Source organism: Ustilago hordei, assembly GCF_900519145.1.
Source record: "Ustilago hordei strain Uho2 genome assembly, contig: UHO2_contig_21, whole genome shotgun sequence".
NCBI lineage: Eukaryota > Fungi > Basidiomycota > Ustilaginomycetes > Ustilaginales > Ustilaginaceae > Ustilago > Ustilago hordei.
Genome location: NW_024545274.1, coordinates 147437 through 173449, shown reverse-complemented (window position 1 = coordinate 173449; position 26013 = coordinate 147437). Strand labels below are relative to the sequence as shown.

Sequence of the window (26013 nt, the reverse complement as noted above, 5' to 3'; positions counted from 1 at the left end):
GGATCACTCAATCATTCAGTCGACACACTGGACACTTGTGTTGACACCAGCTTCATTAGCACCATACCTTGGTGCCACTTCAGACAAAGTAACTATTGGACTTTGATCATGCCAAGCTACTGTCATGGAGCTGGATGCGCAGGAAGCAGGAAAATCCATCAACTCATATGAAGGGAGCACAGGAATCTAGGAATCAGGCAGATCGTAGGATTTGCAGCAGAGTTCACTGAGATCTGTAGTAGAGACAGCACTATTACAGATCTCACTTAGATTGGCACAAGCGAAGTTGATATCACGAATCCTGCCAGAATCCACAGTAAGCAAGATCATATGGCAGATGTCATGGGCCTGGATGCTCAAGAAGCAGGAGGGTCATGGGTTCATATGGAAGGAGCACAGGTATCGAAGATCTAGTCGAGATCAGTAGAGAGCATGGTCGTAGTGCAGTCTCCATGGAGACCATGGACTCCTATGGACTCACATGCAAAGGAGGGCCAAGCACAGCCACGAGGAGGACCAAGCTCAAGGAGCAGGCACAGCCACGAAGAGGACCAAGCTCAAGGAGCATGCAGATGGTTACCACTCAGGGGCTCGAGAGACAAGAGCCAAAGGAACTGTCACTGATCAAAGGAGGAGGAGCAGTGTCAAAGGAGTCGACACCAGGTCATGAGGAGGAGGACCAGTGTCGAAGGAGTCGACACCAGGTCATGAGGAGGAGGACCAGTGTCGAAGGAGTTGACATCAGGTCATGAGGAGGAGGAGCAGTGTCGAAGGAGTCGACACAGCTCAAGAGGCACAGGGGTGTCAAGCAGGAGAGGCCCCTGAGCAGTACTCGATGAAGAAGGTACTCTCTGGAGAGAGAGAGCAGGAGCAGCATCACTGGCAATGCTGAGTAGAGGTATATAACCATGCTTTCTCATCATCATAGGTCGAGTGGATCCTCATCCACTCTACTCACCATATAACTAGTTATCACTTCAGCATAAGTATACATTAGTTTCAGTCAGCATAGCAGCAATCTATCAAGGTTGCTCCTCATCGTAGTGTGTGTGTTGTATCACCACTACCTGACATCCGAAGGCGCCCATAGCAGGTTAGCAGTCCGGATCAAGATAGAACCGAAGGCAGTAGTCCACTGCGGTCCGGGGATCACTTCAAGCATCAAGTCAACACACTGGACACTCGTGTTGACGCCACCAACCTTATCACCAACACCATCAACCTCATTATCATCGACATCACCAATCTCATCACCAACACCATCAACCTCATCATCATCAACACTCACACCAGACCTTGGTGTCATCATAACATCGATATTGATCGTGCCGAGCTACCCCTGAACAGAGTGTCCACAGAGGTCAGCCGAAACCTATGATAGTATATACAACAAATGCCACCTGCTGTCACTGCACAACTTGATAGTCACCGATACCGAGACAATAGCTGTCGCACAGTTTGATAGTCACCGAGTATCTCGACAGACCGACCTGGGTTTCAGGCGCGAGACCCCTGACAGCAGATTCCATGGAGATCAGTGGCAAAGACAGTCATACAGCAGACTTCACATGCAAAGGAGGACCAAGCATTGCCAAGAAGGGGACCAAGCTCAGAAGCATGCAGACAGTTACCACTCAGGGGTTCACAAGATAGGAGCCAAGAGAACAGTCGCCAGTTAAGAGGAAGGAGAGCTGTGTCACTGACACTGGCATATAGTTCATGAGGAGGAAGAACTGTGTCAAGGAGGTCGACACACAGCTCAAGAAGGACAGGAGCAGTGCTACAGGGACCCCTGTATAGTACTCAACGAAGAGGCTACTCTCTGGAGAGAGAGCCAGAGCAGTGTCACAGGCGACACTGCAAAAGATGTATATAAGCATACCTTCTTGTCATAGGTGGATGAGTGGATCCTCATCCACTCTACACCATATAACTAGTATTACTTCAGAAGCATAAGTACTCATTAGTTTCAGTCAGCATAGTTGCAATCAAATAGATTTCTTCTCATTGTAGCATGTGTGTTGTATCACCACTCACTGATGTCTGAAGGCAGTTCATAGCAAACCAGCAGTCCAGATAAAGATAGAACTGAAGGCAGTAGTCCACTGTGGTCCAGGGATCACCTCAAGCAATAGTCAACACACTGGACACTCGTGTTGACACCACCCAACAATATACTCACACCAGACCTTGGTGTTACCACAACCTCTGCAATAGCATTACTCCAATCACAGATTCGAGTGAGTAAAGTCATAGGGACATTGCTATGACATAACTTGATGAGAATCGCAATACCACAAGTGTTGTCGCATAACTTGACAGGATCTGTAATAGATGAGACTCTATTACAGATTTCAGGTTTCAGGCATGTGACCACTGACAGCTACCTCTGGACCAAGTGTCCCCAGTGGTCAGTCGAAATCCACAATAGATACCAGTTACAACATATTTGAGTGAAAACAGTCATAGAAGATTTCTATGACAGATTCCAACAAGAACAATAATAGAGAGCCTCTATCACAGATCTTGCTAAGATCAGTAGTAGTTGCCTTTCTACTACAGATTTCGGGTTTCAGGTGCATGACCTCTGACAGCTTCTATGATAGATTTCGCCGAGGTTGATTTTAATCGACCTTTACCATAGATTTCGGGTTTCAGGCATGTGACCACTGATACCAGTCTCCCAGAGCCTCTTAGCTCACACTCGACATTGATTAGGTATGACCAACATTGGACTGCTCAATCACTCAGTTGATGAGGGGGACAGTGAAAGTATGTAACCTCTACTCTGATCTTACACTAACACCAACTTTGCTCACTCAGGTATATATTACATTACCCAGAATGACTATTGTGACTGGCATCAGCATGCTGGTTAACAGATAGACAACATAGTTTCTCTGTTATGTTTCAGTCTCATTGTCCTTGTATCATACACATATACATGGAATGTTGGAAGGCACACATATACAATTGAATCATCTTGTACTTAGCTTATGATCTTGATCGCAATTGACACTTGTGATCAACACTGTTTGTTGCATGCTCGCACACCCTTCAACACAAAGTCTGTGATGAAGATGATGGTCAGCCTCAATGCTAATGGTGTGGGTCCAAAAGATAAGGCAAAGGCGATGAAATTGTATTTGGAACAAGCGAGCTGGGATGTGATGCTGATGGATTCTGATGAGCATTCAGCAGCCGAGCACACAAACAGCTTTGAGCCAAGTGAAGGTTGATTTCTTTTAGGCCAAGGCTGTTGAAAGATTGGACTCTTATCAACAATTATCAGGCAATGTCAATTCAAGCACAGTGTCCAGGCTATTAAGCTAATCACAATACTATATTGACATGAAGAGAGAACATAGTGGTAGCCTTGAGCTCTCTGCTAAATGTCTATATACAGTATTGCAACATGAACTCAGGTGGGAGGATACCATCTAATGTCAAAGTGTGTCAACAAGCGGGAGCCAGTTGTCCCCAATTCCTGCTATATCGGCTCTGCCTGATCTACAATCAGATCTGCTTTCCCTGATTGCATTCCAGATTGATTTTGCCCGATCCTTGGTCACTTTAGCTTGCTGCTGGAATGTTATCTTTAGCAAAGGCTGCATTTAACTTGCAGCCGGAGATCCAAAATTTGATTTGGGCTCTGACTATAGCCGGTGTGCACAGTGACGAGTCGCTTCTCCCCTTCTTACCATCATCATCATCAGCCCTCTTTCCTACACCATCTCAAGTAGCGCAACTCAGAGCAAACAGTCTTTTCGAGGCAGCGTCGACCGTATCAGCAAACATCAACAGCGATTCTAGCTCGGCACATCTGAATCACAACTTTGACCTCTCGCCGTTGCTTGTGTCTCTAGTATGCACTAATACCGCTTGATCAAACAGCTATGGCGACTCCTCCGCCCCATCCTCCGTCTCATTGGCGTCCCACGCTGTCGATTTGAGCCTCATTCCATCCTCGCAACGATGTCATTCGAAAGCGCCTTCCCGAGTAGTCCGCTCAGTCGCTCTGCGCTGGCGTCTGAACGGACTGCGCCACCGGCCAACGAATCGCGACCGTTGTTCAAGCCTGCCAAGACCTACGGCAACATTGCCTCGAACACATCCCCTGAACCTTCTCGTCAGGCAAGATATCAGGCCATCGTTGACGTCGACGCGCAAAGTCCAGCGCGAATGGGTCTAAGCCCTCTCGCCTCAAGCTCTTCGGTCTTCTCTGCCGCTCCTTCCTCTCGTCATGTCAGCGGCCCTGCTCGCCTGATGCGCAGTCCATTCGGTTTTGCATGGTCATCAACAGTCTCCAACGTTCCTGTCGATGACAGCTACGCCGTCTCTCCTCCGTTACCCTCCTCCAGCTTCACAAGATCCGTCAATACACGCCGTCGCTCTTCCGGCTACAGCATCTCTGCTTCCAGTCCGACGCCCAACTTTGGCAGCCTAGTCGGCTCCTTCCAGGAATCGCTCTTGCGCGGTCGCATGTCGATGCCCGCTTCCAAGCCACTTATCTTTGATGCAGAGATCGGTGTGCTTGGGATGGGCCGTTGCAAGCCCTCTCTGCGCTGCCCGCCTCATCTTCACGTCAAGTTTCCTGCCCACTTTTACGACTTTCACGCTATCGATGCGCCTCCCTCAGCTTCCAGTCTTGGCTCCACCGCCGCACTTGGTAGCCCCTACGTTGGGACGATCGACCTAGAAGCCCACTATCACAATCTGCTCCTTTCTAGGCGGCTCTCCACACTCGGTACCGACTCGATCCCATCATCCAGCTTGTCCTCATCAGGCGACGCTGAATCTGTCGAGACGCCCTCGATCCCCGGCTACGCTCTTCCGCCCAAAGGGCAAGTGCAGCTGATCGTCAAGTATCCTGACCTCAACGCGATCAAGCTCTTCCTCGTGCCGTACGACTTGACCGATATGCAGCCCGGCACCAAGACTTTTGTTCGTCAGAAGACCATGGTTCGGCCAGAAAGCAAAGGTACATGCACCACCGACCAAGCATCCTCCGCTCGATCCTCGCCCAGCAACCTCGGTGCTCCGGCAAAGGAGACTCTTCGATTCGCCATACATCTTCAGTTCTGTTGTCCACCGGTCAAACCGCATCACGACGATAATCAAGCTGGCTTTGATGGTTCAGAGGCTCTTCGGTACCGTCCACGTGGCCAAGGAAAGTCGAAGAAGGGCAGTAGTAAGCAAGCCAAGTCGCCAAGGATCTATCTTCACAAGACCATCCGACTCGTCTTTGGAGCTCGTGCGCTTGACTCTGGCGAGAAGCTCGTCGATCAGGTAGAGACACCGGGTCAAGGCGCTCAGCGCTTCTCTCCTTACAGCGGACCAGAAGAGGATTGGCTGCAGCTGCATCACGAGGTCAAGTCAGCTGGCAACTCGCTGTCCGGCATGCGACTGGTGGATGCTTCAGCCCGCGACGGCCTCGGAATCGATATTCAGGGTGCTGCTGCTCCTCAAACAGGTCGCTCTGCTGCTGATGATAGGGAGACTGACAGCCTCGTTCCTCTCAACTCGGATCCAAATGGCGAGCGTTGGCAGGCCTTGGCAAGCGAGCGCAGTCAGCACAGTCAAGCCGCACCCTTATCCACCAGCATCTGGAGCGTCAGCAGCCAAGAAAGCGCATTTGGTTGCACTCCTGGTTGGTCGAGATCTCGTTCATCTGCGGATAGCAACGCACATCCGATGGCGCAATTGCCAGCGGCAAACCGCCTCTCACAGTCGGTGGAGCGAGCCTTGCAACACACCTTTGACCATGGCTCAAGTCCACCCACTCGTACCACTAGCAGGTCATTGGCACGACCAACGAGCCCAACATCACCCAAAAATCCTCCCATCGAGTCGTTGACACAGTCAGCACCTCCAGGTCACTCTCCCCTCCCTCCACCCGCTCGCCCCTCGCGCATCCGCTCAGCCTCAACAGCCGGTCTGTCTGAAGCTCGTGTGCAAAGCGTCTCCGCTCTCGGTCGTCTCGACGAACCGAACGCACCTACTGCTCAGTCGGAAAGCGTCTCAGTCGATTCGCCCTTCACCCTGGGTCGTGCAAGAGGCAACGCTGCCACGCTCAAGAAGGCAGGTTCTGACCGACCTAGCCTGCTTCGTAAGCTTTCAGAACAGTTTGCGAGGAGTCATACCCCATCGCCCACTGACAGTCCCAGGTTGAAGCCGACATGGCGTCAGACCGAGCCAGAGATGGAAGAGGACCTGACTGAGATGGCTATTGATAATCCCAACCATGATGAGGGCCAACCTTGTTGCATTCAGGCGCATGCTAGATCTATTCGTTAGACTACACCTCTCAACCGCACACTTCCATAGAACGCCCTCTTTTCTCGCAATGCATTCCTCATTCAGCATACTTCTTGGCACTTGTAGCATCAGCATTCTTGCATAGCATTCCCATTCTTGTTCGCAATCGCAATTCCGTCTTTACCTCTGCAAGCGTATCTGTTTGTTGTTGTGTGAGATATCCGTCAAACCCTGGGCATGGATTGCGCGGAATGGCAACGACCGGGTTGGCCGCTCAAGCCGCCGCGGTCTGGGAAGGCTTTTTCCGGCGGTAAAAAACGGCAGTAATTGGCGGAACGCACGGACCCCCTCTTTTCCTTTTCCCGCACGTTGAGCTTGAACGCCTTCCTTCGATTCTGTGCGCATATAGTTGCGTCGAAAAGCGCTTCTTCACCACCACCACCACCATCTCATCTCAAAGACAAACATACAAGGTGCTCGCTTGGCTGCCTCCGTAGGGCCTTACAAGGCATCATCAAGCTTCAACAGATCGAACAGCAAGAGCTACAGCTCTCTTCGCAGCCCCTAGGCACGCTTCGTCATCTCAACCTCCTTCCACCAGCACATCTGCTACATTCGTTGGACTCGCTCGGCTTGCTATGCAATCATGGCCACATTCTCGAAAACGACTTTCGATGCGGCAGCATACCTTGCTTTTCGACCTTCCTATCCTAAATGGGTCTCTGATAAGCTTCTGACCTATCATTTCGGCCGTCATCCCTCTTGCTCTCCCTCTCCTTCCTCCTCTTCTGTTGGGTCCTCACTCGCTCTCGACTTGGGCTGTGGACCAGGAATCTCGACTCTCTCGCTCCTTGCGCATTTCGATCGGGTCATCGGTCTCGATCCGTCGTCAAAAATGGTTGATGCAGCCATCACACCCGTCACTCCCAACCTTCCGCGACACCTCGTCCCCTCTGCTTCCGATGGGATCAAAGGAAAACTTGGAACAGTCGAATACAAACAGGGCTACTCGGAAGAGCTCAGCTTGCTCTCCGATGAAAGTGTAGATCTGGTTACGAGTGGACAGGCAGCACATTGGTTCGACTATCCTAGATTTTGGAAAGAGTTGACTAGGATTGTAAAACCGGGTGGTAGCGTTTGTCTGTATGGCTACCCAGACTTTTTCCTTCCTGATTTTCCTTCAACTCGGAGCTTGTTGAATCGGTTTGCGCTCAAAGATGGTCGGGGACCAGGGAGTCCAAAACTCTCTCCCACCTACCCTGCTGACGAGAAAATAGATGGTATTGGAGAATACTGGGAACAACCCGGCCGCAGTATTGTCAACCAAGGTCTGGAACCAATCCCTTTCCCGCATAGCTACCCCGATATCGCCCCGCAATGGGATAGCTCCACCGCCTTGAAAAGAACTTTCTCTACAGCAGGTTTAACCCGGGACCAAATCTGGTCCTCTTGGCCGCCCCTAACTACCTCGCCACTCAACGCTGATGGTTTGACCCAAGAGGTCAGGAAAGCGTTCGAAGGAGAGCAGAAGGAAGCAACAATGGATAAACATCTCACGTGGGACCAACTGGGAAGCTATCTCAGAACTTGGTCGGCAACCCATACCTACCTAACCGAGCACAAAGGAGATAAGGAGGAACACGCGGGAAAGGACGTGGTGGATAGGTTTCTTGAAAAGCTAAAGAAGGAGGTCGAGAGAGCCAATGGTGGGAAAGAGGTGCAAAGGTTGCATTTGCGATGGCCCTTGTGTTTTGTCATGGTTAAGAAAATGCCACTTTGATGTATAACCACAGCCGAACCCTTCTGACTGCACTGATCAACCTAGCATGAGCAAGTAAAGCGTTAGATAAGTAGTAGATAGAGTGGATAAGGATCCACTCAAATACTGTAGTGAAGTGAAAGTATATACGTGTTTGAGCAACACTGCTCCTCCCCTTCATGAGCGGTGTATAGATCTCATTGACACTGCTCCCCTTCCTTCTGACCAGAGTGAAAACCTTCTTGACCCTACCCCTGTCTTGTGACCCCTCCTGATCTTATGGACACTTCTAGTGTCCTACTCCCACTCCATGTGAGTACCGCTATTGTCCTTGTCCCATTCCATATGGATACCGCCTTGACTTGCATATGACCATCTCCCTGTGTGATAACCTCACGACATGCTCCTATGCTCAGACCCCTTCTGTGCACATGTCCTCCTGCCATAAGTTTCTGCTTGCTAATGACAACGGCAACAGGCCCCCTGTAGTTACCCCATTGCTCTTATGATGTCGCTCAACCCACTATGTACCGCTGAGCCCTTCTTGCGGCGCATATGACGAAATCTGCCAAATGAGCTCGTTATGACTGTTCTCACTGAAATCAGTTGTAACAGTTGAAGATGCACCAGCATTCCAACCTGGATGCAAAAGCATTAGCTGAGACACCAAAGGGCTGAGAATATGCATGAGCAATGAGGACAATAGGGCACATGAGGGTTGCCATGGTAACAGCTCAGGAGCACTGCAGAAGGCAGCAACTCAGGAGTCATAAAGTAGATGGCACATGTCACTTGGGCACAATCAGGGATGGTGATAAGATATATATATATGTTCACTGAAGTTGCAAACCACCATTGAAATGACAAGCATTCCAGAAGCTACATATGTCTGTGGATATGAGCTTGATAGTAGCTCAGAACAGTGTACCAGCTTAGTAATCTTCAACTGATTAAGAGTCTGAGACTCCACCAACCAAGCTAAGGAACCCACCAACAACTATAGTGGAGGAGATCAAAACCCAAGCCAGCAGAAGCAGGGCCAAAGGAGGAAGAAGAGGCAAGGCTGCCCAATCACAAGCTGATAACAAGGCCACCAACAAAACAGAATCCAAGGCACCTGACAATGATGCCACCAAAGAGACTGACACTGACTCCAACCTCAACAATGGTAGCAAGCAATACAACTTCCACACCTTGGCAAAACACCTTGAGCCAGTGCCCAAGCTTATGTCACACAGTTACTACAGCTGATGTGCTCACATCAAGACATTCCTCCAATCCATTCCACATGCTATGAAACACCTCAAGGGAGCATATGACAAGAAGCACCCTAAGTGGAACCAAATGCTTGATGATGCTCTAACCAATGCCCTACATGGCACTAGTGACACCACTGGCAAATACAATGTGAACTACTTGATCCTTGGCATCATTAGAGAATATCACACATTCTATCAAGTCTGGAAGAAGATTGAGAATGGTCTGACTAACAAAGCTATGGCAACCTCACACTGACTCACACTTATTGCTCAACTAGGTGATGTCAAGATGTTCAACTCCAATGCACAAAAACTCATCCAAGAAATCAGATCTATCCAGATGGAGAGCAGTCACCTTGGAAAGCCATTTGCCAACAATACCCTGTTCTTGAGCCTACAGAAATGTACCATTCACCACCCCATGTATAAGGAGACAGTCACCACAATCAACCAGCTCAACTTTAATGCCCTTGCCACTGCCTTGACCACATGTCAGTCAGCAATCAAAAGCAATCCCACCCTGAAGATTGATCCCTGCCAAGCTAGTGCTAGGATTGCTGGCAACAATCAGGACAAATCAACCAAAACAGATGAGAAGGACAAGAAGGATGATGATTGCATGAGTGCAAAGGTTGCAGCCAGACCCAGGAAGATCTAATGCTGGATATGCAAGTGATCTGGACATGGAGCTAGGCATTGTGATGCTTTGGTTGCCATTCCCAAGGACTCTCCTCTTGATAAATCAGTTTAGGAAGTCTGGTGCTCTTTCACACCAAGTTGGAAGAGGCCACTGGATCCAAAGGAGACATCTCATTGGTTCTTGGATTCAGGGGCCAGTTATCATATGGTTAATAACTATAGTATGCTCATTTGCCTGAGACCTTGCCAAAAGCATGTGTTTACTGCTGGAAGCAAGGTCCTGGAGGCAATGGCTATAAGGGATGTTAACATATCAATGTATTATGGAGATGTGTTTCTCCAGAATGCATTGTATGTTAGGCACCTTAATGTCAACCTCTTGTCAACCAACTTCCTAATGGATGAAGGAGCACAAGTGACACTAGACATTGTTGGCAGACAGATTCATTTGGCAAATGGCATGCTTCTCAAGATAGCCAAAGATTGTGAGTGGGGACTTTTAGAGTTTCAAGGCAAGATGTGGCAAGAAAGCATGATGATCACAACAACACCATTACTTGAAGGTGTTGGTGATGAGCTTGTGCAAATAGAGAGCAAGGCAGAAGTGTCAAAACAACAATTATGGCATGAGCATCTAGGGCATCCAGGCCAAGACAAGACAAGGGCCATCATCAATAAGCTAAAGGGCAAACATATAGTAGATCTGGACCCAGATACAGTGCTGATGTGCAAACAGTGCATCTGGTCCAAGAGTATGGTAGCCTGGATGGGACAAGGTGACAGACATAGGGCTCCCTCACCACTTGACCTCATCCACATTGATTTGATAATTGACTCCTCACACACAACCAAGCATATGCACATATTGTTTTTGGTTGATGACCATAGCAAGTACATATGTGCAGCCATTGCTGTGAAAGAGCCATGCATTTGTCCAGCTCAAGAAGATGGTATTGTTCCTTGAAAAACAGACAGGAAGAAGGCTAAAAGCAATATGATCTGACCAGGGGACTGAGTGGAGAAGCAATGAAGTTGCCAAATGGACATATGACAGAGGCATTGAGTGGCAAATGACAGTAGGGTACAACAGCCAACAGAATGGATGGGTGGAAAGGTTGAACTGAAGTCTGGGTGAGAAAATGCAAACACTGCTTATGCAAAGGAGGCTGCCAAAGAGATTCTGGCCATATGCCATCTGGGCTGCAGCATTTAAGATGAATCTTAACCCAAGCGTTGACAATGAGTTCCCATATGAGGCCATGTTCAGAAGATTGCTGGAAAGACTCATAGGCCTCATACATGTTTTTGGGTGCTTAGCATGGGTGAATGTGCCTAAGGTCAAGTGAGACAACCAAAAGCTGGATCAGCAAGCCATTGCACCCATATTCATTGGATATAGCCTGAAGAGAAAGGGATGGTTGTTCTATAGTCCAGAATACAACCCAAATGTGTTTTGGAGTAACTCAGCAAAGTTCATGGAGTCAAAGTGCTGGTCTGACTGGACTGAGTGGCAACCAAAAGACATACAGCCACTTCCTGCAATGATGACTGAAGAAGATTTTGATGATCTAGGATACACCAAGGAGAATCTATTCAATGAAAAAGATGGAGAACCACTGAAGGAGTACATGAACATGCAATCAACCCCAGAGACAAATGAGGAGGAAACCCCAAATGAAGACATGGTGGAGCCAATAAAATATGATTCAAATGCCAAGACATGGATCGATGACAAGCTGCTTGCACTCACAGCAGCAAACACCAAAAGGAAAAGGAATCTGGACCCAACTGTTCATGAAGCACTCGCTGGCGAAGACAGAAGACACTGGGAGGAGGCAATGCGAACGGAGTTAGATGGATGTCAGAGGTCTCGCGCCTGAAACCTGACATCTGTAGTAGAAACATGTCTATTACAAATCCTGTTGAGATATGTGATAACATGTTGTGTATTATTATTCTTGATGAGTTATGTTGTAGAAAGTCCTCTATGACTTTTCTTGCCCTAATATGTAGTAGCATGTTTGCTATTGCAGGTTTTGACTGACTGCTGTGGACAATCTGTCCAGAGGTAGCTTGGCACAATCAATAGCTATATGAACTTGTACTGACACCAAGGTCTGGTGTGAATGTGATTGCTGGTGGCGCCGACACGATTGTCCCATGTGTCAACTAAGTGCTTGAGGTGATTGTAAGCGGTCGCGCACCAGAAACCAGATTGGGTGTTTCCAATTGGTATCAGTGAGGACAATCGAGTAAGATCTACTTGGGATGTTTCAACTAAATGTAACCAGACAGCTTCATACTGGTAGGTCTTGGCTGACCACCTTGAACACTCTGTTCAGAGGTTGCACAGCACATCCATTATTCTTTGGAGGGAGAGTAATACACCCTCTTTTACAGTACAAGTGTTCATAGTACTGTTGCTAATGCTCTCTAATGTTGTCTGGGCCATGATATGCTTATTGCCTACAGAGGACAGGAGTTACTGGACCACAGGTGTTGGACACTGCCTACAGTAACTGACTGGACCACAGATGTCGAGCAAACACTGCCTACAGTAAGGGACTGGACTGCAGGTGTTGAGTAACACTGCCTACAGTTGATGCCTAATGGTGATACAACACACATGTTTGAGGTGTCATTGCAAAGCTCTGCTATTGCAATGATATGTAACTATGAGTCAAGTAAAGAGTATGTAAAGTATAGAGTGGATGAGGATCCACTCATATGCTATGGTAGAATGAGAGTATTTATGCATTTGCTTGGTGTCACCTGTGACACCTCTCCTGCTCCTCCTGAGAGGCCTTTGCCTCCTTTTGACACATTCTCTCCTGCTGGTGTCAATCCCTTTGATGCTGTGCCTCTACTGCTTGCACAGTGTATTGGTCTGTGTGATACTGCCCCTTTGCCTCCATGCTCTTCTTTGCCTGGTGATGTGTGATGACCCCTTCGACACAGCTCCTCCTCCTCATAGACAATCCCTGGTCTTCTTGACACAGCTCCTTCTCTCTTCACTGGTGACCATCTTCTCAACCTTATCTTGTGAATCCTTTAACCACATGTCGGGCCCTGTCGCCAAGCCCCTTGATCATGTGGTTGCCCCTGTGCTTGGTCCTATGTGGCTGTATGCACATACCCCTTGAGTGGTAACCATCTGCATGATGCTGAGCTCAGTCCCCACTCCTGCAAGTGGTTATCCCTGTGTGCTTCTCCTCCTAATGCCAGTATCCTCCTTCCTGAATCTCCCAATGCTTGCTTGTGACAGCCGACTTGCTGAGAACATGCCAATCAGGCTGATTCTGATCGATCCTTGTGAGATTAACCAGGATCCTGGAGTTCAGTTGATCTTGCAAGTCATATATGCTACCAACCCGATTAGATTGTCGATTCCTGATGATTGCTGCAGAATTTGGCACACACTTCATATGCTGATCTGCTGATCCTGTGACAGTGATCCCCGGACCGCAGTGGACAACTGCCTTCGGTTCTAATTGTTATCCAGACTGCTGGGTACTATGAACTGCCTTTGGATGTCAGTGAGTGGTGATACAACACACATGCTACAATGGAAGCAATCTACTTGTGATTGCAACTTTGCTGACTGAAACTAATGTATATGTCATGGGCCTGGATGCTCAAGAAGCAGGAGGGTCACTGGTTCATATGGAAGGAGCACAGGTATTGAAGATCTAGTCGATACCAGGAGAGAGCATGGTCGTAGTGCAGTCTCCATGGAGACCATGGACTCCTATGGACTCACATGCAAAGGAGGACACGGGCCACATGCGAGGAGGGCCAGGCACAGCCATGAGGAGGACCAAGCTCAAGGAGCAGGCACAGCCACAAAGAGGACCAAGCTCAGATGGTTACCACTCAGGGGCTCGAGAGACAAGAGTCAAAGGAACTGTCACTGGTCAAGGGAGAAGGAGCAGTGTATAGGACACTAGCAGGCAGGTCATGAGGAGGAGGAGCAGTGTCGAAGGAGTCGACACCACTCAAGAGGCACAGGGGTGCCAAGTGTCAGGGGTCTCGCGCCTGAAACCCAGGTCGGTCTGTCGAGATACTCGGTGACTATCAAACTGTGCGACAGCTATTGTCTCGAGATACTCGGTGACTATCAAGTTGTGCAGTGACAGCAGGTGGCGTTTGTTGTATATACTATCGTAGGTTTCGGCTGACCTCTGTGGACACTCCGTTCAGGGGTAGCTCGGCACGATCAATATCAATGTTATGATGACACCAAGGTCTGGTGTGAGTGTTGATGATGATGAGGTTGATGGTGTTGGTGATGAGATTGGTGATGTCGATGATAATGAGGTTGATGGTGTTGGTGATAAGGTTGGTGGCGTCAACACGAGTGTCCAGTGTGTTGACTTGATGCTTGAAGTGATCCCCGGACCGCAGTGGACTACTGCCTTCGGTTCTATCTATATCCGGACCGCTAACCTGCTATGGGCGCCTTCGGACGTCAGGTAGTGGTGATACAACACACACACTACGATGAGGAGCAACCTTGATAGATTGCTGCTATGCTGACTGTAACTAATGAGTACTTGTGTTTCTAAAGTATTGACTAGTTGTATGGTGAGTAGAGTGGATGAGGATCCACTCGACCTATTGATGAGAAAGCATGGTTATATACCTCTTCTCAGCATCGCCAGCGATGCTGCTCCTGCTCTCTCTCCAGAGAGTACCTTCTTCATTGAGTACTGCTCAGGGGCCTCTCCTGCTTGGCACCCCTGTGCCTCTTGAGCTGTGTCGACTCCTTCGACACTGCTCCTCCTCCTCATGACCTGGTGTCGACTCCTTCGACACTGCTCCTCCTCCTTTGATCAGTGACAGTTCCTTTGGCTCTTGTCTCTCGAGCCCCTGAGTGGTAACCATCTGCATGCTCCTTGAGCTTGGTCCTCTTCGTGGCTGTGCCTGCTCCTTGAGCTTGGTCCTCCTCGTGGCTGTGCCTGCTCCTTGAGCTTGGTCCTCCTCGTGGCTGTGCTTGGCCCTCCTTTGCATGTGAGTCCATAGGAGTCCATGGTCTCCATGGAGACTGCACTACGACCATGCTCTCTACTGGTGTCGACTAGGTCTTCGATACCTGTGCTCCTTCCATATGAACCCATGACCCTCCTGCTTCTTGAGCATCCAGGCCCATGACACCTGTGACACTGTTGGGAAAGGCCCTGAAGTTAGTTAAAGGACTATATGGCCTGAAACAATTGGGCTGTGAGTGGAATGTGGAACTGGACTCACACCTCTGGGTGATCAGATTCCACTGCATGCTGAGTGCACCATGTTTGTACTCAAGGGGAATGGGGAGCCAAATCACAGTCATCACAGCATATGTGGACAACATGCTGATTGTGTCACCCAGCCACAATGAAGTGGATCATACTAAGACAGAGATAATGGCCAAATGGGGAATGAAAGACAATGGAGAAGTCACAGAGTTCTTAGGGATCAAGATCACTCAAGAAAGAGTGCATGGAAGACTTTCCTTGGATTTGACAGCATACATTAGAGCAATGGTAGGCAAATGGCTAGGAACAGCAGATGATAAATCCTGGATACCTATGCAAGGCATAACAGATGCTGCCAGAAGTGACAGGTGTGTTCCTTCATGAGCAAAACAGTATCAGGAGTTGGTCAGCCAACTATTGTGGGTGTCTAGCACTGTATGACTGGATATCTCCTTTGCCTTGGGAACACTAGCATGACACATGTCCAATCCTACTGACAGTGCATGGAAGGCAGCCATCCACATGGTCAAGTACCTAAATCAGACAAGCACATATGAACTGCAACTTGGAGGTGGACCCAGCAGGCATGCAAATCAGCCAGTGGTGACATATACCAATGCAAGCTGGGTTTCAGACCCCACAAACAGATGGAGGAGCACATCAGGGGCAATAACATATGCATACAGATGCCTGGTCAGTTGGAAATCACACATGCAAAAGTGCATGGCACTTTTGGCAGTAGAGGCAGAGTTCATTGCAGCCTCCAAGGTGGTTCAAGAAGCACTATTCTTCTCATACTTGCTCCAAGACCTGGAGATTTTGGACATACAGCCAATATGTCATGGGCCTGAAAGCTCAAGAAGCAGGAGGGCCACTGGTTCATATGGAAGGAGCACAGGTATCAGAGATCTAGTTGACACCAGTAGAGAGCATGGTCGTAGTGCAGTCTCCATGGAGACCATGGACTCCTATGGACTCACATGCAAAGGAGCATTGAGCCATATGTGAGGAAGGCCAGGCACAGCCACGAGGAGGACCAAGCTCAAGGAGCATGCAGATGGTTACCACTCAGGGGCTTGAGAGACAAGAGTCAAAGGAACTGTCACTGGTCAAGGGAGAAGGAGCAGTGTATAGGTAACTGGCAAGCAGGTCCTGAGGAGGAGGAGCAGTGTCGAAGGAGTCGACACCACTCAGGAGGCACAGGGGTGCCAACCAAGCAGGATAGCAAGGAGGAGGAGCAGTGTCGAAGGAGTCAATAGCTCAAGGAGGACAGGAGTGGTGCCAGAAGGGCCCCCTGTACAGTACTCGATGAAGAAGGTACTCTCTGGAGAGAGAGCAGGAGCAGTGTCACTGGCAACACTGTGAAGAGGTATATAACCATACTTTCTCATCATCAAAGGTCGAGTGGATCCTCATCCACTCTACACACATCATAACTAGTTATCACTTCAGCATAAGTATATATTAGTTTCAGTCAGCATAGCAGCAATCTATCAAGGTTGCTCCTCATTGTAGTGTGTGTGTTGTATCACCACTACCTGACATCCAAAGGTGACCCATAGCAGGTCAGCAGTCCAGATTAAGATAGAACCGAAGGCAGTAGTCCACTGTGGTCCAGGGATCACCTCAAGCATCAGTCAACACACTGGACACTCGTGTTGATGCCACCAACCTTATCACCAACACCATCAACCTCATCATCATCAACACTCACACCAGACCTTGGTGTCATCATAACCTATGCATTGATATTGATCATGCCGAGCTACCCCTGAATGGAGTGTCCACAGAGGTCAGCCAAAACCTATGATAGTATATACAATGAATGCCACCTGCTGTCATTGCACAACTTGATAGTCGCCGAGCAACTAACTCGTCGAGACTGATACCGAGACAATAGTTGTCACACAGTTTGATAGTCACCAAGTACCTCGACAGATCAACCTGGGTTTCAGGTGCGAGACCCCTGACACAATACTCCTCACAGACAGTCAGGGTGCATCCAGGTGAGTAAGGACTCAGCCAAACATTGAAAGTTAAAACACATCAACACCCAATATCACTTTGTCCAGGATCATGTTCAAGAGGGTGATGTGACAATTGCATTTGTTGGGACAGCAAATAATGTGGCAGATATCCTAACAAACCCACTGAAGGGGGCCACAACAGCCTGCCTGGCTTGGTTGGTAGGGCTGGAGATGCTGTCGAGGGGGGGGGGGGTTGAAGATGCACTGGCATTCCAACCTGGATGCAAAGGCATTAGCCAAGACACCAAAGGGCTGAGAATATGCATGAGCAATGAGGACAATAGGGCACATGAGGGCTGCCATGGTAACAGCTCAGGAGCACTGCAGAAGGCAGCAACTCAGGAGTCATAAGTAGATGGCACATGTCACTTGGGCACAATCAGGAATGGTGATAAGATATATATATGTTCACTGAAGTTGCAAACCACCATTGAAATGACAAGCATTCCAGAAGCTACATATGTCTGTGGATATGAGCTTGATAGTAGCTCAGAACAGTGTACCAGCTTAGTAATCTTCAACTGTAACAATGCACCCAATGCTTGTCCAGGGTCTTCTATGCAGTCTGTGTAACATGTTGCATTTTATATATCCACAAATGAAGCAAGCAGGGAAACTACCTCTTTCTCTTCGGATATTCAAGTTGCCGGTATGCCCGTGCCTCACCAGATGACAGGTCTGACACAAGCCGGTACACCAACGCATCTCTCTGTAAGCCTCCAACAGTACACAAACCAGCATAGAAGCATCGAAACATATACAAACCCCGCAGCAGAACAGAGATCATCACTCACCTCAAGACCAGCATCGCACAACACACGAGGCTTGAGCATCACTTTGATTCCAAGTAGACCAAGCTTCAAAATGAAAAGAAAAAAATAAAATAAAAAATAAAATAAAAAATAAAATAAAAAAGGGTTGAAACACAGCAACACAAGAAAACACCTCTGAAGCAGCAATCCCAGAAAACTATTCTGCGTTAATCACCAAGATCGAACTTGGTCAAGCAAGGAATATTGACAAGGCGGTCTGGCCCAGAATAGCTTGCTTAGAGTCTCTACCCGGCCTTGACTGACACAGCTCATGTAGATGAGCTTTACGATAAGATTAAGATTCCTTGTCGCGCCTACAAGTTGGATATGAACAATAGGAAATGGAGAAAGAGGTAGATCACTTGCACCACACGGTCGCCGCCGTGGCGATGCGCTATCACGAAAGCAAAGCACCGGCACGATCCTCTCGCTTGCTCCTCTGAAGATCCAAAGTTGCCTTGACTCGGATCTTGTGTTGGAGACTGTGCGGAAGAACTCGGATCCAAGGCATGTTTCCTATCCAGCCTGGAACGTAAACACTTCCCCCTTGTCCGCCAAGCACCTGATCAGCTATCTTTTGTCCCACCAAAGCCGGATCTATCATCTTCTGATGGAACTCGGGGGTAAAGATACGCTCTGTTAAGGGAGAGCGGCACCAAAAAGGATGCGCGATACTGCATAGGATGCCTTTGCGTTGATAGAGGACCTCGAGCTCGATCTGAAGCGTCTCATGAAGTGCCAGGAGACCAGCTTTGGTTGCACCATAATCGGCGCCACCGGCGGGCATGAGGAAAGAACCTGCACTAGCCACAGACAAAATGTGGCCGCGGCCCGCGTTTAGGAAAATGGGTCCAAAGATGCTGAGAGTATAAAAGTGAGAAAGCAGATTGACCTCGATGGTGAGTTTGGTCTTTTTTGGGTCAAACTCAAAGACGCTTGGGCCAGGGTTTGCGACACCAGCGTTGTTGATAAGAATGCTGACGGTGCCGAGATCCTTCTCAATGGCCTTGGAGGCTTGGAGGATGCTGTCGTAGTCGGTGATATCGGTCTTGTAGAAGCGAACGGTGTTGGAGAGGATAGCGGCTTTGGGTTCGACAATGTCGAGGATTGCAACCTGGACACCTTTTGCAGCGAGGAACTTTGCGACTTGGATACCGATACCACCGGAACCACCGGTGATCACTGCGACTTCGCGAGTCGGGTTGGACCAGGCTTTGCGAGCTGCGATGCTCTTGCGACGTTGGAAATACTTGCGCACGGCATAGAGGGCGAAGAGGGCAAGAGCTGCGGTTCCGGCTTTGGTGGAGGTGAGCCGAGTGTAGTAGCGATTGATACGCTCGGCGAGAGAGCTGAGGGTGAGGTTGCTCATTGTGTTGGGGAGCTCTATCGAGCTATCTGTAAAGGCCTTGAAGACGAAGGATCTGTTTGTGGTTGCTGGGTGATGTGGCTTGTAGCGGACTGAAGCGTGGAAGGAGGAGACCTTATTATAAGGGGAAACGAGATTGAGGTGTGACACTCCGACCATTGCATCGTCACATGGTCACCGGACACCGTAGACGTGAGAAAGCGGCGCATTCGGCATTGGCAGCAAGAACGGTTTGCTTGCCTGAACCTCCGACGATTTGCTTCACTGGGTTGAGAAGGGTTTGCTTGGCTGAACCTCCGCGGATGGACCATAAAGAGCGCCATCTGGGCGTTGGAAGCACGGTGTCAAGTTAGCGAGCACTCAGACCCCGGTCGGTTAGAAAGAGAGGGCTTTGGCCGATAGTCGTGAAAAAGGAAAAAAAAAAAAAAAAAAAAAAAAAAAAGAAGGGTTACCGCCGCATTTGGAAAAAGCAAGAAAAGTGAAAGCTGAGAGAGAGTCGTGTCCGTGTGCTGGAGGCTGTCGTAAGGCCTGGAATTGTGAGCGATTTGCCCACACATCCGAGCGAGGGAAGAGCGTGAGCGGCGCTCGCCGGGAAAGCGATTTATATACACTCTCCACCCAACCAGCCTTGGCAACGTCTGAAAGGCCTCAAAGCTCAGCTTGGCGTCGGCCAAATCGAAGCATGACTCAGCATGCGGATGTTCCGACAAGGCGTGTGAATGTGTGTGAATGTGTGTGAATGTGATTTGTGATTGTGACGGTAGGGAGGAACAATGGCGGCTGACATTTCTCTTGGGCACCTCGGTGATGTGAGCTTAAACGACTTGCCACGCCGGACAAGCCGAGAGGTTGTGGGGGAATATGATTGTAGGGAGAGAGACAAGGGTTTTGCTGCTGCTCAACTTTGTGCGGCTTGGGAAATGCTCCGAAGCAACAACGACATTTCACACACAAGACTTGAGCTTTCACCAGAGCTTCACCTCAACCCTTTGCGTCTTTCCGCCTCGAGGGTTGGGTTGAGACATGGGCGCTCCTCCATCTCGCATCGCGCTGCAACTGTCACTCGGTCCATCCGACTCGGGTTCTTTTCCCTATACTCAGGCTCGTCGGCCATCGATCCGACATCACAGTCATACTTTCCGCAATCTTAACTTTCCCTGAATCTTAACTTTCCCTGAATCTTAACTTTCCCGCAATCTTAACTTTCCGCCATCTTGACTTTCTGTCATCGCAACTTTCTGTCGTCGCAACTTCCCACCACCGCAACTTATCTTGTCTACTTTCGCTGCGCCTTTGCAAGATGAGAGGGTAAAGCATTTCTCGGCGGTCAAGCTCGCGTTTGGCTTTCGCTTCGGACGGCTGCCAGGATGCCGAAATCGATCTCTTGTCCGCACGCTGGATGCGGCTATCTGTTTGGCAAACCAGTGCATCTTCGTCGTCATCTCCTTTCCCATTCGGACAAAGCCGTGTGGAAATGTCCCGATTGCGATCAGGACTTCAAACGTATCGACAGCTTCCAGCGCCACAAGAAACGCATCCATCCCGATCAGCCCAATCTGATCGCTCTCAAGATCGCTGCTGATCCTGCCGCGGATAGCAGCATCGAGTCCGAAGACGATGACCACCTCGACGACCGTAGGCATGGCCTACACCTTTCCTCCAATGCCGCTATTCCACAGCAGGCGCTTCGTCCATCAGCCTCGTCCTGTGGTGGCGCTTCCTCTTCCCCAGCTTCCTCACGACCCGCTGCTTCTTCTCCCAACTCGGCTTGCCATAGGCCGCAGCACTATCATCCATATCTGCGCAACCACGCTGGCTCCCAGCCCACAACATCCCCACAGCAGCAGCAACAACCGCAACCGCAACCGCAACCGCAACCGCAACCGCAACCGCAACCGCCAGCGAGCGACACATCCAATATCGCTCAAGGTCCATGGCAGACGCAGAACGGTCCATCTCAGCTTTATGACAACAACAACACTGCCAACTACGCCAATCTATATAGCGCACCAATCTCGTATCATGACTACGGCAGCCTCGTCTCTTCAGGGCTTGCTCCCTCAGGCCCAGGCTACGGTCAACAGGCTTCAGATCAGGCCGCTCCACTCTCGATAGCTTCACTCACTCAAGCCTCTCCATCGTGGTGGTCAAGCTCCAATTCGGATACGGAAGCGCACAACTTCTTCGACGACATTCTTCAGTCCATCCTCATGGATTCCATTTCCAGCTTCGTTCCTCACGAGACCATCGCCCTACCATCCGACTTCCACCAAAGTATGGCCACTAGCAATATGCCTAATGAGGTCTTTGCCTTGGCTCAACAGAACAGCCACCCTCCGCCTTCCAATCAGCCAATTCAATCCCAGCAGCAAAACCAACACATGCATCCCATTCAACAGCAGCAGCAATCAGTATCGCAGCCAGCTTCAGCATTTCCAAACCAGCAACAGCAGTCGTCGCAGCCACAAGACACGCAGCCACAAGACACACAACCACAAGACACGCAACCACCACCAGCTTCATCATCGTCACATCCTGTCCCGCAACCGCTTGCCAACCTGATGCCCTTTGCCACCTTCACCGAATCAGCACACAACTCCGGAAGGTCGACTCCAGCCACGTCCCGACATCCACCCACCAACGGCAACATGGAAGATACAGACGAGATGACACGCCTCGTCGAAAAGGTAGGCGATCAAGCAGCTACCAGCGTTGGCGCACGCACTTGTGATCTCATCTTGCACGGCGTCAACATTCCCAAGAAGCCGCCACGTCTCACTGCTGCATCTCTCTTCAGTGCTGCAACTCGCCATACACGCTCCATGCTGCCTCTCTTACCCTCTTACTGGCTCCTTGATTATCGTCGCCTGGCCGCCGAACGACCCTACGTCTTCATCTCCTTACTCGCCATTGGCACGCTCTGGCAGCCAGATGCCCATGTCAAAGCCTATGGAGCCGAACTCTGGCAACTCATCTTCCGCAGTATCTGGGCTGGCGCTGTCTTCTACCTTGATCAGCCTCAACTCATGCGCGAAGCCACCGCCGTGATGGCCTTCACCCATCTCTACGCATTCCTCTGCCCTGACCAAGGCATTCGTCGTAAGTCGATTCATTCCACCTACACCGGCAGCTCTCTTACTCGAGAGTATGGTTGGCGTCAAGGCATTTGGTTTCTTGTCGGGCCATGGGAAGAGTCATTACAGCGACTACTTGGTCCAAATCTGCAAATGGCACTGGTGGAGCTGCAAATTCTCACTCGAGATCAGAACGCCAATAAGCTCTCAGCCGATCAGAAGAGTCTGCTCGATCGTTTGCACAGTCTGTGGAAGCAGTGGTCCGACGCAGAAGAGGTCAATCGTAACATGATCTTGCACAGTGTCACCGAGTCGCATCACTCCGAGTTCCTCTCGAGCTACAGTCAAATGCGCGGGATGGGGAGGATCGCTTGTCAGGCCCTCGTTCCTTGTGCCGACGATGTATGGGATGCCAAGGACGCAATCGAATGGGCCAATTTGGTGCTCGAGCATAAAGCGACGCGTGAAAGCCACGATCGACCACTCTGTTCAGGAAAGAGGCAGCTAGGTCCTATCTTGGATGCCCTCTTCGACATCGATGCACCATCAGCTGCAACTGAAAAGAGCCAACAAAGCAGCCAGCATGGCGCTCAGCGCGACAAAGACAAAGCCAAGGATGACTTGCAAAGAGGTCTCTGCTTCACAGTCAAGGAGCACTTTGTTCTTTACAGTTTGCTCGAAGGATTGCATTTGCTGTGGATCGCTCGACACACACCACCTTTCCGCACGGGTACATCCTATGCTGCCGACTTCAGCCCAACTCAGTCCTCGTTTGGAGCCGGTCTAGAGTCTGTCTTCTGCCTCAAAGGTGGCACTGCATACCACAAGATCAATGTGTTGCACGACGAAAAGATGTTGACCGCCCTCTCAAGATGGATGCGACTCTACCATCAATCCTTTATGCCCAATGTGATGACCAGCTCGACCGGTCTTGGTCGACCAGAGGCGAACGGCAAGCCTGCAACACGTCCCGGCAGTACACGTGCTCCCAATCTCGGACCTAGCAACGACCGCTTTCAGCTGCATTTCCGCTATCATGTCATCCAGCTCTCTGTCCTCTTCGACGCGCATCACGTCGTGCATGCACTCGTTGCCACATGTGGCGACAAGAGCGAATCAGCCTCTTCATCCACGTTCAATGCAGCCAAGGGCGCCATTAACAATAGCAACACCACAGCACCTACTGGCGTCCAAGCCCACGTTCCACTTTGCTGCCAAAGCTGCCTCGACCCGGACTCATGCCCCTACCGCAACACCCGCCTGCAACGCTGGGCAGCAGTCCACGCCGGAGCAGTGATTGGCAACTTCATGTCTATGCCTCGCCTCTCCATTCTCAACCCAACCATCCTGGAAGGTCTCGGACAAGCATTCGGCATTCTCGTCCTTCTCTGCCGTCTAGAGCGTTCACCAGCTCAACGTCGACGCACTTGCTGCAAATGCTCCGCTGAAGTGCGAGAGGCACCGATCGAACTGATCTCCGATCAATGTCTGCATTTGGATGCCGAGAGACGCAGTCCAGGGGACAAGGTGGAGGAAATGGCAGAGATTAAGTTCGATTCGAGCAACGATTGCTGGTTGCAACACGGCACTCTGGAGGAAGGAGCAATGCTGTTGGGTCAGCCAATTCAGGATTGGCCGTTGGTGTTGCAGGATATGGGCAACCGCCTTAAGGGGGCCGCAGGGACATGGCAGGTGGCGGAAGAGTTTTTGGCCGTGGCACAGAAGATGTTGAAGAGCTATACTTTTTACGTTGATTGAGTTGGGTCAAAGTTTGTACACTAGCAGATGCTAACTCTAATCCACCCCACAGACAAGATTTCCAGCATCCATCTGTTCTTGTCAATCTCGCAACCTCGGATGCATTGTCAAGGCGTGAAGGCTAGCACTAGCAAAAGGTGGACAGAGGCAACGGCGATATCGGTATGCGGTTAAGCGCGATCTTATCTCGCACTCACTAAACGCAAGTGTGCTCTTCTTGGATATCCATCTCGAACCTAATCGAGACGTCTATCAATCTATCGTGGTCAGGAGGCTTTGGAAAGAGCGCCTGGTTGGAGGAGTAGGATTGGCGCTCATATGACTTTGTTCGACGCTCCTTATGCTAATGGGATTGATCCTTTGTTGCTTTGGTATGTTGAATAGCTAGTGGACTGTGGCAGGACACGGTTTGTATTGAGCACTCGACGTTGAGGAGTAAGTACAAGAGGATGATGTGGTACAAACAAACTGGCCGACTTCGGACACTATATATACACATCTCGACACTGACAAAGGTAGGAGAGAGGTCTGGAGCATGAAGGCATTAGAGTCTTCAAGGGGGGTCTTGACAGAGGCTTATCATCAGATGGAAGGTTGTCCTCTGCCTCGTCGGATGCACCAATCTGATCATTGGCGACCACCTGACAGTTTTTCCAACAACTCTTATTGGGTGTGGGAAAACACCGTTGGCCATCCTGTTGGATGTGCTGATCATCAGACTCCCAGTGTGAGTCAATACCCTCCTCCTTCACTCCTCCTAGCGACAAACCACCAGGTCGTCTTTGACTCCAAGGACCTCTCAAGATCTTGAGCTTCCCCTTGCATTGAGCAACTTTGTTAGTCCATCAGCAACCTGTAGTTCTCCAGTAATCCACCTGATGACTGTGGTGCCCTTCTTAATTGTGTCTTTTGTGAAAGTGCTTCTGGGCATGAGTGATTTGTTTCACCTGGGCCCATCTGCAGATATGATTTGTTCTGCAGCTTGCTTATTGGTCAGAAGCACCACAGGAGTATTAGGAGGTGTGATGCCAAGACCAATGAGCACATCCAAGACCCAGGTGACATCATGGCATGCATCACTAAGGGTGACTACTTCAGCCTCCGCTGTCTATGTTGATATAACTCTCTGCCTCCTGCTCCTCCAGGTGACCGCTCCTCCGAACAGGGTAAGGACAAACCCGGATGTTGAGTACAGATTTTCTTTCCAGCTGCCAGCGTGATCAGTGTCAGAGTATGCAACGGGAGTGCTTGATGTCAGGAGTCTCGCGCCTGAAACCTGGGTCGCCGCTCGGCAACTATCGAGTTGTGCAACGACAGCGGGTGGCATTCGATATGTATGTATGCTATTGCAGGTTTCGGCTGACCTCTGTGGACACTCCGTTCAGGGGTAGCTTGGCATGATCAATATCAATACAAAGGTTATGGTGACACCAAGGTCTGGTGTGAGTGTTCTTGTTGATGATGAGGTCAGTGGCATTGATGATAAGGTTGGTGGCGTCAACACAAGTGTCCAGTGTGTCGACTAGTGCTTGAGGTGATCCCTGGACTGCAGTGGACTACTGACTTTGGTTCTATCTTAATCCAGACTGCTGGTTTGCTAAGAACCACCTTCGGACATCAGGAAGCAGTGATACAACACATGCACTACAATGAGGAGCAACCTTGATAGATTGCTACTATGCTTACAATAACTAATGTATACTTATGTTGAAGTGATAACTAGTTATGGTGTGTAGAGTGGATGAGGATCCACTCGACCACTGATGACAAGAAGGTATGGTTATATACCTCTTCACAGCGTCGCCAGCAACACTGCTCCTGCTCTCT

General features: G+C 49.7%; 7 protein-coding genes across 7 annotated transcripts; 6 read left to right on the top strand and 1 right to left on the bottom strand.

Moving 5' to 3' along the window:
- Positions 1 to 3975: 3975 nt before the first annotated feature.
- Positions 3976 to 6297, top strand: UHO2_06801 (uncharacterized protein; the record flags this gene model as incomplete). The annotated part of the gene is made up of 1 exon (XM_041557839.1): positions 3976 to 6297. The coding sequence occupies one exon, from the start codon at positions 3976 to 3978 to the stop codon at positions 6295 to 6297; it is 2322 nt and encodes a 773-aa protein (XP_041413773.1).
- A 607-nt stretch (positions 6298 to 6904) lies between these two features.
- On the top strand, positions 6905 to 8038 carry UHO2_06800 (uncharacterized protein; the record flags this gene model as incomplete). Its single annotated transcript, XM_041557838.1, has 1 exon — positions 6905 to 8038. The coding sequence occupies one exon, from the start codon at positions 6905 to 6907 to the stop codon at positions 8036 to 8038; it is 1134 nt and encodes a 377-aa protein (XP_041413772.1).
- Positions 8039 to 8877: 839 nt separating this feature from the next.
- Positions 8878 to 10879, top strand: UHO2_06799 (uncharacterized protein; the record flags this gene model as incomplete). The annotated part of the gene is made up of 5 exons (XM_041557837.1): positions 8878 to 8941; positions 9021 to 9185; positions 9330 to 9497; positions 9555 to 9907; positions 10028 to 10879. The coding sequence occupies 5 exons, from the start codon at positions 8878 to 8880 to the stop codon at positions 10877 to 10879; spliced, it is 1602 nt and encodes a 533-aa protein (XP_041413771.1).
- Positions 10880 to 11459: 580 nt separating this feature from the next.
- UHO2_06798 (uncharacterized protein) lies at positions 11460 to 11795 on the top strand (the record flags this gene model as incomplete). The annotated part of the gene is made up of 1 exon (XM_041557836.1): positions 11460 to 11795. The coding sequence occupies one exon, from the start codon at positions 11460 to 11462 to the stop codon at positions 11793 to 11795; it is 336 nt and encodes a 111-aa protein (XP_041413770.1).
- A 5816-nt stretch (positions 11796 to 17611) lies between these two features.
- UHO2_06797 (uncharacterized protein) lies at positions 17612 to 18005 on the top strand (the record flags this gene model as incomplete). The annotated part of the gene is made up of 3 exons (XM_041557835.1): positions 17612 to 17675; positions 17781 to 17887; positions 17949 to 18005. The coding sequence occupies 3 exons, from the start codon at positions 17612 to 17614 to the stop codon at positions 18003 to 18005; spliced, it is 228 nt and encodes a 75-aa protein (XP_041413769.1).
- A 380-nt stretch (positions 18006 to 18385) lies between these two features.
- Positions 18386 to 19357, bottom strand: UHO2_06796 (uncharacterized protein; the record flags this gene model as incomplete). Its single annotated transcript, XM_041557834.1, has 1 exon — positions 18386 to 19357. One exon carries the CDS (start codon positions 19355 to 19357, stop codon positions 18386 to 18388), a length of 972 nt encoding a protein of 323 aa, XP_041413768.1.
- A 1364-nt stretch (positions 19358 to 20721) lies between these two features.
- UHO2_06795 (Putative Cys(2)His(2) zinc finger protein) lies at positions 20722 to 24186 on the top strand (the record flags this gene model as incomplete). The annotated part of the gene is made up of 1 exon (XM_041557833.1): positions 20722 to 24186. The coding sequence occupies one exon, from the start codon at positions 20722 to 20724 to the stop codon at positions 24184 to 24186; it is 3465 nt and encodes a 1154-aa protein (XP_041413767.1).
- Positions 24187 to 26013: the final 1827 nt, after the last annotated feature.